Source organism: Anguilla rostrata, chromosome 3 (genome assembly GCF_018555375.3).
Source record: "Anguilla rostrata isolate EN2019 chromosome 3, ASM1855537v3, whole genome shotgun sequence".
Lineage (NCBI taxonomy): Eukaryota > Metazoa > Chordata > Actinopteri > Anguilliformes > Anguillidae > Anguilla > Anguilla rostrata.
Genome location: NC_057935.1, coordinates 70191576 through 70208038, shown reverse-complemented (window position 1 = coordinate 70208038; position 16463 = coordinate 70191576). Strand labels below are relative to the sequence as shown.

General features: G+C 39.2%; 1 protein-coding gene across 8 annotated transcripts in view; it reads right to left on the bottom strand.

The window, feature by feature from the left end:
• Nucleotides 1-1043: 1043 nt before the first annotated feature.
• Nucleotides 1044-16463, bottom strand: part of LOC135251784 (uncharacterized) — a 128249-nt gene continuing 112829 nt past the window's right edge. For 7 of the 8 annotated variants that reach the window (XM_064329562.1, XM_064329556.1, XM_064329561.1 and 4 more), the window contains 2 exons: nt 8810-9121; nt 7770-8271 (listed from right to left, as the gene is read on the bottom strand). In XM_064329562.1, the coding sequence (XP_064185632.1) occupies nt 7958-8271; nt 8810-9121 (626 nt within the window). In that variant the 3' untranslated portion in view covers nt 7770-7957. Of the gene's footprint in view, nt 1631-1900; nt 1948-2994; nt 3076-3637; nt 3722-5052; nt 5134-7769; nt 8272-8809; nt 9122-16463 lie in introns of those variants that run through there. The other variant, XM_064329558.1, reaches the window with a different exon arrangement.

Here is a 16463-nt window from a genome sequence, read left to right as displayed (position 1 = left end):
TTTTGGGATGTTCTGAAGCGGTGGGAGTCAGTGCCGTTTCCTGGCGAAGCTCCTGATCGGCGTGGTGCAGAGCAGCGGGCCACGGCGTAGGCGGCCACCGCTCCAGGTAGCGGCTTGTGGTGTGAGCGCTGGGTAAATATAGCCTAACAGTAAATAGGCATTATTTTGGTGCCTGCAGAATGGTGCTCTCCTACACTGCCTTCCTTGAACTTTCACTCCCACTGCACTGACAAGCAACAACACTGCCGCGCGAAATGGGCAACGAAGGAACAAGATGTAAAATCGGTAAATACATTTTGAAATTGTGATACAATGAGCACTCGTTGTTAGTGCTTATTAATGCATGCTTCTGTGCCTGTGAGTGACTCTGTGCGAAAATCTGTATGCCTAAGGATCAATGGGACGTAAGAAGAGGGAAAGAGAGAGAGAGAAAAAAATCAGTCTATAATTTTTGTGCTGGTTTGCCCCCTAATGGACAAACATCCGTGTAACCAGTTTTAAAAGGATGAACTACATGAATAAACGTTAAAGTAAAATGTATTTTTCTTCTAGAGAGCTAATTGCTTGTGCCTGGCCACGTGACTCCTTAAAAGAGGTAAGTCTTGCTTGTATCTGTATCTGTATCTTATTTTTTACTGAACAAAATCACACAAGCCCAAGTAAAGAGGCTGGAGAAGTGTGAAGCTGCCATTTATGGCACTTGGAAGACCTCTTTTTTAAGCAACTTTAGGCATCTTTTACAACCCCCCCCCCCCCCCCCCCCCCAAAGAACACTCTAGAAAGGTTTCTAAATAGAATGAAACCAATGTTTTGTTTTCCTCTACTTTCCAGCTCACAATCAATATGTCCATTTTTGGAGACCTTCATTTCACACAAAAAGACCCCCTCGCACCCCCCCCCCCTCACTCTCACACACACACACACTCACACACACTCACACACACACACACACACTGACACAAAGCCGGGCAGACCTTGAGCGTCTGAAAAGCTATATTCTACACCTGTGAATCAATTATGGAAAGAAGGGGGAGGTGGAATCCTTTCAGCTTGTGTATTTATTTATTATTTTAAATGCTTTAATTCAAGGTCGTATAATGAATACAACGCTTTCTTTTTACAGCTGTTTTATTATTAGCTACAATAAGTGCTTTTTATTTTTAATTTTTTTTTACTATAGATAGAAGCACACGCTAAATTGTTCAGCAGTTGCTTATTTCTTGTACAATAGCACCCCTTGCTGTTTATGTATTAAATAGTCACTAAAACTGGACATTTTATTCGAAACACGTAAAAAAAGCTACAAAAATAATACAGAAAAAAACTGCATTAACATTTATATTTTCCAGAATGCAATTATATATTTCACAATCAAAATGACATACTTACATATTATTAGATACTCGTAAAAGCTTCCTTTAGCAAGAAAGAATGCAACAGTGGCATATTCGCACATTAACAGATCTTGGAAAATCTGTAATGGAGTTGCACTGTAAAGACTTGAAATGTCAAGTTTTTATTGTGGGCTTTTAAAATTTCGTTTTGTTTATCCATTTGAATAATTGAATCGTTATCCACATTACGTTTTGCAGATGCTTGCATAGACCACTTTATCATTTTCTTCTTGTTCCTGCAGAAATACGGCATATCAGAATCATTGTTAACATTAACTTGGAAAATATCTGGGCTGATGGACATGGTTTGCAAATATTTGTGAATTAAAAACATTTAGAACAAAATTCAATTCGTTAAAACGAAGAAAAGTGGGCGACCTATAAACAGAATTTAACCATTATTTATGGGTTGTATGAATATGATACGCAGTGAGTGCATTATTATATGTAGATGAACAGAAAATCCTTATGGTTATTCTCCTGAGTATCTCAGGGAACATACTTACAGAGCAAGACTGGGGGTTCAACTGCCTCCGTTGTTGTCTGTTAGGGTCTGCAACACCAAACAACGATGAAAAGGTCAAACAGCAATTAGTCCACATAACAAAATTATGACTTCATTCTACTAACTGAATTTCTACGACAGCAGCAACAAAACAAAATCATGACTTGCTTCTACTAACTAAAGTTATTCAGTAGCAGTAACAACACAAAATGATGACTTCCTTCTACTAAATTAATTTCTTCAGTAGCAATAACAGCACCTTGCTGCCACTCACATAAATGTGACATATAATCTCAGTAATTATTATGTGAACCATCACAGTGTTCATACTTAAAATAACATTATTAAGTGGTATGATATTATTCTCAGTCCTGCCTCTCCAAAAACAGCTCTTCCATCTGGACCCTCGTTTGAGCTGCCTGGACAGTATAGAGTAGACTCAACGCATGTAAAAGCAAATTGCGAGACATTCCAGTATTACAACATTGATTTCTGCCCCAGCAGTGACCTCGTTTCATAAAGATTATGAAACCATATGTTGCAAAACTAGTTTCCTGAAATGAGGGACATAACTAAATCAAATTCGACATCAGTATTTATGCATTTACAGCGGTTTTGTTATGGTATGGTATTTGGGCTCGACGTCATCGCTTGCTTGCGGCTACCCAGCACCGCGTTCGCGAACCTCCCTGTGCTGCACATTGCTTTTTGCTGGCTGGATGGGCAACACAGGCCTATCCTTTTTCAGGATTTAATTTAAACTTCTGCTTTTTAATTATTTAATTATGTCAATCATTTATTCGCTCTGAAATTGTGCAGAAAGCTAGGAGCTGCTGCTGCAGATTGAACATAGGTATATCCTTTAGTGGAAACATTTTATTGTTGTCCAAACGGGGTTCAGGAATTTAGGCCAGAATAAATGATGGGAACGAAAGGTGCCGCCAGCCGTCCAGGAAAGGAGTTTTGCACCCCTTTTCATAAGGTAACGTGTGCCCAAACGTAAGATGTTACGACAGTTGCAGTCATTGAAGAAATCTCATAAAATGATAACAATACTATTAACATTTTATAATTAGGACAACACTGCAAACTTACCAAGACTGGGAGTGGTCAAGGAAAATACTAAGTATTGGAGCTCCTCACTGTCATTCTCCTCTGTAGGCGTGTCTGGGTTTCCTATTAGTAAAAAAAAATGTATAAAATATATTTATAAAAATACATACATTATGTGGGTGTATATACCCAAGCAGCGTCAGCAGCTTCTCCTTTCGAGTGTTCAATAATAAGATGAGCACTTAGAAGCAAAACCGAGGTAATCCTTTCATTATGTATAAAATTAATTTTATGTCACCCTACCTTGCATGACACCAGGACTTCCCCATCTTTTTACTATCATCTATCCAAATATTTTTTATTTCTTAAAAAATATTGCCCTCATGTGGAAATAGTATAAAACACACCTGTGCAGCAGAGGTGCAGTCTGATGCACCATAATGGTCGCAATTTCAGTTGTTCAGTGTAATTCATTTCCCACACACATTTGGCGCATGGAACGTACGGGCGTGGTTTCACTGACACAGATTAAGCTTACTCCTGGACCAAGTGGCATTTTGTATGGAGAATGTCTATTCAAAATGGAATTTAGTCCAGGATTAGAAACTGGCCCATAATGCAAGCCCTCCCACGAATGAGTTCACCGGTTCATGCAGCGTATCAATAGTTCAGTTAAGCCTGTTACCTTGATCTTTCTGTAGCTCTGCGACGTTACTGTAGACTGCAGCAGCTGAACTGGAATCACCATTCCCATCCACTGGTAATGTGGCTAGGAGTACGAGAGACAGAAAGATTTAAGCAAACCTTTTAAAATAACTTGACATAAATATAAATTACTGCAGCTCTTAATATAACATTATATAAATGACTTCACAGGGAGCGCCTGAGCTATATTAAGAAATGATTCTTTATATTGATCAGCCAGGCACATTTATAAAGTATGATTGAATCTTTACCCTTATCAGGCCATACATGGCCTATAAGTACATTTTGTAGTTTAATGAAAAAAAAATTAAATTACAGTATATTAGCAGTGACAGTAACTGTCATTTGTTTTTCGATAATCAGCATTACTATCACAGCTGACACCCTCGGTATCAGAACAATACCAAAAGACAACCATTAGGTCCAAATTAAACAAAGCACCTTACACACATTTTTGAAGGAAACTTTAGTTACATTCAAAGTAAAAACAAATAATATGAAAAAAACTTTTTAAAATAAACTTAAAAAAAACTAAGTAACAATAGACGATCAAACGTGTTGATCAAATCATTGATTTGTTGTCTAACGCACCATTTCCTCTGCTTCCTTTTTGAAGAGAATAGAATCCACAGAGCTCTGAGCTGATGGAGAGTATTTAGTATTTATAAATTGGACACACTCCAATTGTACCAACTGCAGACCTATTGTACCGAATCCATAGCCAGATAGGTGGCGTACCCTCAGGTTGTAATTCCATCTAATAAAGTTTCATCTACCACGGCTGTGAATTTTAATCGCCACTTACCGCTAGTTTAAAGCTAAGTCCCTGTTGCTCCCCACTTCCTTATTTTTGTGTGAAAACCTGACTTGAATTTGTTTTTTGTTTTTTTTGTCTTAGAACTCCTCTCCTTTCAGTTTTTTTTTTTTGTCAGAGTACAGTCAAGAGGTTGCATTAGCTCTGCAGTTTATTTTATACACTGCCATTGTGGTTGACATATATTTTATTAATTGAGAGCAGGGCTTAATGCACTCCACACAGATCCCAAGCCTCGATTGGTCAGCATCAGTGAAAATGCCCCCAGGCACATTTTGGCACAAGGACCATGCGTTCTCTATTAGTGTAAAATATTGGTTTAGGAAATGGCTTTGTAACCTGAAAGTTGCAGGTTCGATTTCCAGGTAGGAGACTGCTGCTGTACCCTTAAGCAAGGTATTGAATAGCTCAGAATACTGTATATCTAGCTGTATAAATGGATGCTGTGTTTTGAAAATGCAAAAAGCTGTGTAAGTCAGTGTGTATAAGAGCGTATGATAAATGCCTGTAATGGAGTGTATTCCCTTACATTACTGCACTGCCTCATGCTACGTGTGAATAGTCTTGTTCCCAAACACTACCTTGACCCTGCTGCAGGTCTGTGACGTCACTGTAGACTGCATCAGCTGCACCGTTCCCTTCAGCTGGTGATGTGGAGGGACCTGAGAGAGAAAAAAACATTTAAGAAAACTGTAAATGATCTCTCTGGGAACCGATTCTTCAGGCCGGTTTGAAGTTGAGCAAGTTGAGAAGTGATCTTTTCACATTGAGCTCTCTATTTGCAACTTGCAAAAAACGAGTGAGTCTTACATATGACAAATCCATCAAATATCACACATATTTTATTTTAAAAATACTTAATAAGACCAAGCAATTTTAGGGGAGTGCAAGCTTGGAAATTCTGGGGCTGAAACCAATAACCAATATTAGACTGGCCATATGCTGTAGGCTGAAGCAGATTCATTTCTGTTTCTCATTATAGCACATATGCAAAATACTAGTTCCCACATTAAGGAAAGGGGTAAAAAAAAAAAAACTCAGACATCACATAAATTAAGGAAAATGTAACTGATTAGTTTATAGAAGCAAATATGTCCTCTTACTTCATTAGTAAATATAGAATGAATATGAATGAATACAGAATGCTCCAGAGTCCGTAGCTTTGCTGGCTGGTATAAACGATAAATTAAAAATAAATGACAGAGTAGAGGCTCAGATGACTATAATTAGACACTTTTTGAGCCTGACATTCTCACTTAATTTACACCATCAGCAGCATTTCTGACGTGCTGCCCCTCTGGTGCATACAGGAGGCCTCCTCAGCTCAGCCCATAACAATAAGTCTGTTCTACAATATTATCAGCTGATACCAGTATGATGTTATGGTGCATCCCCCAGAACAGAGTGAAGAGCTCTTACCCGCTGCTGTTTTCAGACGCCGAAACAACAGACCTCCTAACAGCAACAGCACTCCAACACACACAGCAGCAGTACAGGCCAAACCGATCACCAGCATCCTCCCATTATCTGTGTTGGCACAAAAGAAGGAAACTTAACTAGGGAGCTCAGGACAGGGAAAATATTTTTATTTATTTAGCTATTAAAAGTTAATTAGTAACTTAGTTATATTAAATGTTACATTCATTATTCAGCTATATTAAAAGTAATACTTATTATTTTGTCAAATAAAATGTTAGGTGTACATCATAATGAGTTAAGCATTCTGTTTCCTGTGGCATTGGTACATGACTTGGCTAGACTCTGTGCTGTGCATATTTTATTACAGGAATGTAGAAATGTATTAGTTGCTAGTCTAGCTCAGCGTTTCCCAACCTTCTTCCTTCCGCGGCATACTTTCCAAATTTACAGAATCTCATGGAACACCACTCTCAAAAGCATGAAAAATTAACACCCTGCAGTCCCCCTCCACACGACGTACTGACGTTGATGTGACGTGCCAACAGTAGGCCTAAATGATCTTTTGAGGTTTTAATTAAACGATATGCATTTTAATAACATTTATTTTGGTTTTTGTGAATGGGATTTGTTCATTTAAGTTTTTTTTAAATTCATTTGAACATAATTTTTTTTTTTTTAAAGGATTTTTCACAGGGCACACCTGACCTCACCTGACGGCACACTAGAGTGCCGCGGCACCCCGGTTGGGAAAGGCTGGTCTAGCTAGTATGTTTGTGAGACTTTGCATTTGACCATAGAGCCTAGGTGGTTTAGTGTCGTCCCCTAAGTTGTAATGAAACCTGTGCCTGTGGTTGGAGGTTAGTACCTGGCTTTGGCTCTTCAGGTTCAGTGACGGGTGTTGGCAGTGTGAGGTGCAGGGGGACCTGTGCTCTGAGCATGCTCTCTGTGAACACCGCACAGGCCCAGTGCAGCTGGTCTCTACTCAGAATGGGCAGGGTGAGACTGAGCATCTTTTTTGGGTTCCTCTTACTCAGGACCTCCTGTTTTACGAGCTCCCCCCTGCCCCCCTTCATCCGGAGCCAGGCCAGGGTCACAGAGCTGATCACCTGTGATATCTCACAGTTCAGCTCGACTGACTGATTCCTGGACAGGCCACCAGGGGGCACTGCTGAGACTGAGAGAACCCATGTACATGAATTATGCATTTATTTATTTTTCTGAAAAAATGTTTTCATCCAGATAGCATCCATTATTATTCATGGGGTTTCTGTGAAGTGCACTACCTTTATGACTTGGGATCAACACTTCTGTTGCTTACTGTTAGCCCATGGCTGTAGTCTGTTACATTACATGGCACAGCATATTGTAAAAAAGGCTACTTTAATGAACATCCATATTTATCAGTCTTAATTGTGTAGTATATCAAACTGATGCAAACTTACTGACAGTTCCAGTCTGAGCATCACGTAGCCAAAACGAATACTTCACTGTCCAACTTCATGGTGAGATTCTCAGAGAATAGATCCATCGAAGCCACAGATGAAATCTCTCTTTACACCTGTGAATCGAAGTTCGTATTATCCTGAGGCCAATGATTACATTTGTCATAGACAATGGTCCCATTGCCAAGAAGCTTTTCTTATAGCTCATGGAGGGCAGATTGCACCACCTCATGCTGTCAAATCCTCTGTACAGAGTGGATCTTTTTAATGTACCTGAGGAAATAAAGCTTGTTAGAATGTCGTCTGCAAGTAGCACATATGCTACTGCTTACAGGTATTGAGCACAATGAACACTGCATCATGAACCCACAGAATGGGAATAGCAGACTCATGCCTCATTCAGAACTAGCCTCTATACAAGTCCCGCTCCACCCATCATATGTACCTGAGGAATAAAGCTGTGGTTAGAATGACTGCACATTTGGCACATTTGCTACAGCTTACAGGTAGTGAGCACAAATGGACGCAAAAATAGTGTGAAAGTCAGTTAACTGGGCTGTGGAAAAGGAAAACTCATGTCTCATTACAGTCACAAGTTGGTTGATGGAAAAAAAAAGGTTAAAGCTCAGGATGCTTTTGTAAATTCTCTAGTGCAAACAGGTATCCATAGTAACATACCACTTTCAACTTGAAGTGTTTTAGGAATGCTGAAAATAAGTTCTCCGTTCCATCTGAGTGTGCAGCTATACGTTCCCTGACTGGATCGGTCAGCACTGTGGATGATGATGTGGGCAGTGTTGTTGTAGATCAGCGTTGTGTTAGCAGTAGGTTCTGTGTCCCTTTCCCAGTCCAGTGTAGCTGAATCTGGAAGGTGTGATACTTCACAGCTCCTGATCACATCAGAACCTTCATTTACTCTGGACCAGCGAGATGGTTCCACTGCAGGAGCAAAGAGAAATTGATTTAGAGAGCCTTGTCAACCTTTGCAAATCATTGTGTGATCTCAAAACATGTCTTCAAATTTAACTAAATATACAGTCCTCCAGGTTTTTGTTGGGAATTATTTGGAGAGATGGAAGAGAAAACATAACAGAAAAGTGAAAATTTTCATCTTGGTTTTTTGTGCTGTGTACTTTTAAGAAATTGACAAATCTGATCTATATCACCTCAGATTTAATAATTCACTTGTCCGTACATGAGGAATATGAGTCACTGCTTTTTAAAATCACCGCTCACCTTATCTTGGTACATGGATCTATTATTCACACAGTAAAATGACCAGTGTTAATTCAACTCTAACATTTATTGTGCGGCTTTACAGATGAGTTAAATCTAATTTCAGATTCAACTTCATTGAAAGTAAAATACAAGATATAACTCTAACCTTATGTTATGATATTTGTCTCATACATGGCATAAAACAGATATCATCTTAATAATAATATCATTTATAAAATGCATCAAAGGGTGAATTTACCTTTTACAGCGAACACTTCAAACTGGGACAAGTTTACTTTCTCTGGTTTAGTTTGAATGAAAGTAAAAACTCCTGCATTTTGTAACTTTGATTGCAGAACAATGTCATACTTCCCTGGTTTTGTAATAGACAACTTCGACAAATTCCATGAAAACTTCCCATCGGACTGTATAGTTATTAACCGAGCGTTTGTGTAGCTTCCATCATGTGACGTCCACTCCCAGATGAATTCTGTCCCGTTGGTCTCAGTAGGGGCTTGCAGAGAGACCCTCTGTCCCTCCCCAGAAAGGAAGTATTTGTACTGTACCAACACTGCAGACAGAGAAATACATACCAAATACAGAGATCCAGCTGAGCACAAGACATGATTTTCTGTATGGAGGGAAACTGAAGTCCGTTGTTTAAAGTAAAACCCAGAAGATATAAGAAAGGCAAATTGGTCTGGAGGCTGACCCATGTGTATAAATAGAGATGAAGGGCTCTGTTTCCTAGCTGGCATAAGGTATGTTGCGAGCCGTCGCGTTGGTGAAATGGTACTTGGTACTAGCGGCTTGGAAATATCATGGCCTGCGCAGCGTCGAAGTGAGAGGGGAGCCACTGCTGGGGGGGTGTGTCTATCAATATCACCCAGAGCAGCGCAATTTTGGTGCAGCACATTGGAATTTTTGCGTCAGTCGAAGTCTGCCAGTTGTGCCCTTCGACGCCCGCCTGGTCAGACCGCGTGTAAAGGGGTACGGCGGCGAATGCCACCGTACGGTGGATTGCCAATTTCGGGGCTTTCCCAGGTAATGCGCGTGTGATATCACAGCCTATTCAGAAGCCAGTCAACGGGTTTTGTGGATCCGATGTACTGTTCAATTTGACTTTGATAAATAATCCCAGAAGCGGGAGGAATCCGTGTACCACGCGACATTTATTCTGTAAAACAGGGCCCAAAAATGTAATCCCTTTAGCTGTAGTGGATATCTGAGTTATATTTTGTATCGGCAAGTATTGCTTGTACCAGCTATAGTCCCACTTTCATGCCCAGGATCTGCATCATGGTCTGCAGTGTGGTTTCACAATATTACAATGTTGTTCTATTTAAATTGAAACTTCCTGTGGTGGAAAGCTGGCAAACATAAATTGCTTGAAAGTAGAACTGTTTTCAGCGCTTTTTTTTCATAGGTTAACATTTTTAGTTTCTGTTAATGTTTTGGGTTACAAATTTTTCCATTCAAAGACTTGAAAGTTTTTGTTTACAGGTTTTGTGCTCAACTGCAAGAATTTGCATTTATCACTGTATGCATTCTGATTTAATAGCAATATTAATCACATTATATTATTCTTACTTTAATATTGGAATGTCATATTAAAAAAATCAGACAAATTGCCTCACATCAGCATATAGAAATATATATCTGGATATAAAGTACATGATGTAGCCTATATACAACAATTTCACTGATGAAGACCATATGCTGAAACCTTTGCCTCTTCTTGAACCGAAAACAAGAAAATGATCCTGGATCATTTATTATAGTTGTAGCAATCTGTGTCACCCACTCCTTCTGTTTTTAAAAAAAATACAATAAATGGTTTCTTTTTTCCATTTTTTGTTTCTGTCCCATGTCCTCCCATGTGACCGTGATATAACTTAATCTTTTATTTAACAATGAATTATTTGTCCATTATGATGTTGTTCTATTATTATACATTTGGTTACATTTTTGTAAGATGTCTATATGAATAAACATATTAATATATGTATGATCAAGGCAGAAAGAGGGACTCACCCTCAGCTGAAAGTCTGTGACAGTATCCTGATATCCACAACAGGGTCCACAACAGTACCATTGCCATGGCTGATGCCCTATGCAGCCCTTATTACTGGTGTCTAGCCTTTTTACAGGCGTATACTTTACAGGAAATGGCTGAACAAAAGAGGAAGTACCAACTGTTTCGGCTCAGCTGCATTCTGCAACAGCTTCCACAAGCTTGAGTCTTGTGTAATATCACTACCTATATTTCTGTTTCACTGTGCTTGGCACTGTGAAATCTGTGACTGTTGAAGCCTGAAGACTCGGCATTTAACATGCTTACTTTAGGTGATACAATGGTGTCTCCTTTCATTGCTCACAGAAATGATATTGAAATATCATCAGGAGTGAAGTGTTTATCAATAAATTATATGGAATAGATTTTCATCCCTTGTGGCAGACAAATTGTTTAACATATGTTTAGCATGTTTTTCAAAAAAGAGGCAGAAGCAGAAGTCTGTGTATCTGGAGAGAAATTCAAGGTAGTCACTGAGTTAAATACTTTGGAATCACAATTGATTCTCAACTCTTAAACAAAAAACCGGTAAAAAGGTGGCCAATCGAGTAGAAATTAACCTGTCAAATTTGAGATCTATTAGGAACAGTTTGACCACTGAAGCTGCAAAATGATCACTGATCCTCCCTCATCTGACATATTTATTGACTAGCTGGGCGCAAGCAATTCAAATCAGACTGAAATCTATTGAGTCTGTGTGCAAATAAACCCTTAAGATCAAATAACCCTCACCACTGCTATGTCCAAATAAGGCACTTATTAACTGGCTGAGCTGGGGAAACACATTGAAAGAAGTGCAGACGTTTGTCTTGTTTATAAAATTATAAATGGACAGGCCCACCCCTACTCCCCACCTTTGTGAAATAAAACCTTTTGAAGAAAAGGTTGTTTTTGGAACGCTTCTTCAGATTTCCTAGTCAGTGTTCTAGAACATTGTTTCAATTACCAGAAATGATTGTTACATCAGTATTAGAATGTTCACTTGCGAACATTCAGATAACATATTTCTGATCTTACACCTCAACGACTACTGCAGAAATCTGCTGACAGCTCAGCCAGGTCTGCAGTTAGGAAGGGACTGTTTAATGAAAGAAGTTATCAAAGACGTATCACCCATGTGAAAAACTAATCACCCCCTGAAACTTAATTATTGGTTGCTCCATCCTTAGCAGCAAAAACGACAACCAAACGCTGCTTATAATTCGATATCAGTCTTTCACATCACTGTGGGGACATTTAAACCCACTCCTTTTTTGCAGAACTGCTTTTATTCAGACAAATTGATCATTTTCAAGCATGAAATGCTGGTTTCAGCCTCAGTATTCTCCCATGAATCCCATTCTTACCCAGTCTCTTTCTTGTTGTGGAGTCATGAACACTGACCTTAGCTGAGGCTAGAGAGGCCTGCAGTTCTTTGGACATTCTTCTGGGATCTTTGATGATTTCATGGATGAGTTGTCGCTGTGCCCTTGGAGGAATTTTGGCTGGCCAGCCACTCCAGGGATGATTCACCACTGTTCCAAGTGTTCTCCATTTGGAGATAATGGCTCTCACTGTGGTTTGGTGGAGTCCAAGAGCCTTAGAAATGGCTTTGTAACCCTTTCCAGCCTGATATATTTCAAAAAGATCTTTTTTATCTCTCTCTTCTGGAATTTCCTTTGATCGTGGCATAGCGTACTTGTAGAAACCTTGCAATGACTGGCTGCAACCAAGCCTGCCTTAGTGCAATCAGCTGAATCTAGCTATCAATAAAATTTGGTTAATTGGTCGATAGATTAACTAAGGGAAAGTACTCTCTCACATGGTTGACATGGGTGTTTGATAACTTTGTTTCATTAAATCAACAAAATCATTTTTTGAAAATGTCTTTTATGTTTACTCAGTTTCCCTTTGTCTAATATAAAAATTTGTCTGAAGGTCTGAAACAATTCCGTTTGACGAATACGGAATAATAGAGGAAATCAGGAAGGTAGCAAATCCCTTGCAGTCACAGCTGTAGGCAGCCAGGTAATCAGGACTCAGCTGTATCTGCTCTGCCTGCAGTGACACTGGGGCTGAGGGACAGAGAAATCTCACACGGTTTGGCCCAGAAGACGCTGCATGTGCTGTCAGTGGCACAGTCAATAATTGTCATATAATGACTAATGTAGTTCCTGTTACAGCTGCTTTATTATTAAAAATAAAAAGTATATTTCTTAACAACAGATAAACACACACTGAAGAGCACACCACCATAGCCAGACACTACTATCCTGCACATAAATACGTACGTTTTTGGGCCGTTGTTTAATTCTTGAACAATATCCCTCCCTGCTGTTAATATATTGAATAATCGACAAACTGGAAAACAATTTATTCTAAACACAGTAAAACAAAAAACTACAAAAAAAAGAAAGAAAACAATATTAAAAAATGCGCAGGCATTTAAGTTTTCCTGAATACAATCCTGTACTCTTCACAGTGAAAATCTACATATTATAAGATGCGTGTAAAAGCTGCCAAAGGCAGCTTTCACATATATTCACATAGTAAAAGATCTCGGTAAGATCTGCAGATCGTCTTTTTCCATCTCTAATGGAGTTGCACTGAACAGACTTGAAATGCCAAGTTTTAAATGTGGGCTTTTTGTTTCATTTATCCATTTGAATCATTGAATTTGAATCAATTATCCATATTACGTTTTGCAGACGCTTGCATAGATCACTTTATCATTTTCTTCTTGTTCCTGCAGAAATATGACATATCAGAATCTTTGTTAACATGAACTTAGAACAATGAAATCAATGAAATTCAAAATTCTCAACAAAGTGGACCATCCATACAATAAATTTGACAATTATGTATTGGTTGTATGAATATGATTTGCTGTGCCTGCATTATTATATGTAGATTAACAGAAAATCCTTATGGTATTCTCCTGAGTATCCCAGAGAACATACTTACAGAACGAGACTGGGGGTTCAACTGCCTCCGTTGTTGTCTGTGAGGGTCTGCAACACCAAGCAGCAGTGAAGAGATCAAACAGTAATTATTGGGGCTGAATTAGTTGCTTGTTTTAAGTATAAAACAAAAACCAGCAGAACTTGTGACTAACCAGCACCACATTTGCGAATCCCCAGTACTGCATATTGCTTTTGCTAGTTGGATGGGCAACACAGGCTTATCTGTTTCAGGATACCATTAAACCTTCTGCTTGTAATGATTTAATTATCTCAATCATTTATTTGCTCTGAAATTTTAGAGAACCTAGGAGCTGCACATATCTTTAGTTGGAGCATTTCAGCAGTGGAGTGAACAGCATTTTGCACCCCTTTCATAAGGTAATGTGTGCCCAAACTTGAGATGTTGCACCAGTTAAAATCATTGGAGAGAACTCATATACTGGCAAGAGTAACATAACCATTTTATTATTAGGATAACACCACAAACTTACCCAGACTGGGAGTGGACAAGGAAAATATTAAGTATTGGAGCTCCTCACTGTCATTCTCCTCTTTAGAGGCATCTGGGTTTCCTATTGGTAAGAAAATGTATAAAACTGTATAAAATACATGTATAAAAATATACATACATATATGTATGAAATATATAATACAGACATATGTGGCCGCCACTTGAGCCTGTGACTCCAGGGCCCCGCTCGTGCTTGTACTGAGTATCTTGACAACAGAAATGACGAGTCCAGGGGTAAGAAAGTAAAAGTTCTGCCGCGTGTTTCTTCCACCCATGAACTCAGCCATTTAGATTTCACTGTTTAGTTCTACCTCCTGGCTGAAGGGTTGAGCTAATTAGAAAATCCAGGTGATTGGAACAAAATACTGGAGAGGACTTTTACTTTCTAAATCTAGATTTTTCCACCTCTGCTTAACAGTAAAAGTGAGTCTTCTTATTGGTGCATATCGCCCTCTTGTGGACATAGTAGCAAATACGTCTGTTCTAAAAATTACACATCGAATGACCAAGTGATCTATTTTTACTGAATCTTTTTCCCCACAGTTTCCTCCCTTTACCCTTATTGTTTTGAAATGGGTTTTAATGCTCATGTGTATGTGTGTATGAGGCCTTGAATACTTCCGTTTTAAAATTACAACCGCTAGTGTGTATGAGGCTTAATTGATGCAGCCAAAACCTCAGACCCACCCTCTAACCCTGAAAGGAATAGGCCGGTTATGTCCTGCCTGTGCAATCTCATATTCGTCATATTTGACAAACGATTTTGGGCCAGACTTAAACCTGCATTTGTACCAGACCTGGGTAAAATGCATATTTGGCCCAGGCCTGATTAACATGGTCCGGGCTGTGAAAGACCAGGCATACCTGCAACTCAGCCTCCTTTGAAGAGAAGGCAAAGGTGCAACGCTAGAAATGCACTTTCAACTGAAAGGTTGCTGGTTCGATTCCCAGTTGGGACACTGCTACAGTACCCTTGAGCAAGGTACTGAATAGCTCCAGTATACAGTATATCCACCTGTATAAATAGATGCTATGTTTTTAGCTGTGTAAGTCAGTGTGTATAAGAGCGTATGATAAATGCCTGTAATGTAGTGTATTCCCTTACATTACTGCACTGCCTCATGCTACGTGTGAACGGTCTTGTTCCCCTACACTACCTTGACCCTGCTGCAGATATATGACGTCACTGTAGACTGCATCAGCTGCACTGTTCCCTTCAGCTGGTGATGTGGAGGGACCTGAGAGAGAGAAAACATTTAAGCAAACTGTAAATGATCTCCCTGGGAACTGATTGATCATATTTGGTTGATCTTGTGTATGGCATTGGTTTGTTTTCTTAGCATTTTTCTTTCAGAGAGAACGGTGAACTGGGAACAGAGTGAAGAGCTCTTACCCGCTGCTGTTTTCAGACGCCGAAACAACAGACCTCCTAACAGCAACAGCACTCCAACACACACAGCAGCAGTACAGGCCAAACCGATCACCAGCATCCTCCCATTATCTGTGTTGGCACAAAAGAAGGAAACTTAACTAGGGAGCTCAGAACAGGGAGAATATTTACCTCATTAAAATTTTTTTATTTTTTATTTAGCTGTATTTCAAATTTACATTCATTAATTATGTGAGACTAGTGCATATTTTATGCAAGGAAAATAGAAAATTCTAAAATTCCAACCATGGCACCTTAAAAATGTAACACTTTAAATATAATGCTAAATTGTTCAGATACAGAAGACTTGACAGTTCCAAACCTTGAGCCCAAGTATTTCTGACATAGACCATTGGGAAAGTTTGAAAAGATGGGTCAGAAAGTTACATTGGCATTAATTACTTACTTGAAACTGTAAGCTATCACATAGAGCAACACTATTTAGATATCAAATGTGTGATAAGCGAACGCTCATATTCACAAACACTAGGACACAGGAGTGACAGAAGCATTATTATTCAGTGGTATGGTCTGGATTCAGTCCCCATTATAACTGTTGGATTCTGATTCTCTCTCATTGTGGTTTGAATGACTTATAAGCCTTAAGTGAGCTCATAGGGATGTGGTTGAAGGCATATGCATAGGTTAAGAAGGAGACGAGGACATGTGACTCTCAATGGTTTCTTATGGATTGATTGTTAGACTAGCTTGAATGCTTGTGAAACATTTTACTACAGAGACTAGGCGGTTTAATGTCTCCCCCTAAGTTTTAATGAAACCTGTGCCTGTGGTAGGAGGATAGTACCTGGCTTTGGCTCTTCAGGTTCAGGTGTTGGCAGTGTGAGGGGGACCTGTGCTCTGAGCATGCTCTCTGTGAACACCGCACAGGCCCAGTGCAGCTGGTCTCTACTCAGCTTGGATTTATCTTTAGTCTTAATGAATAAAGTCTTTCACAAG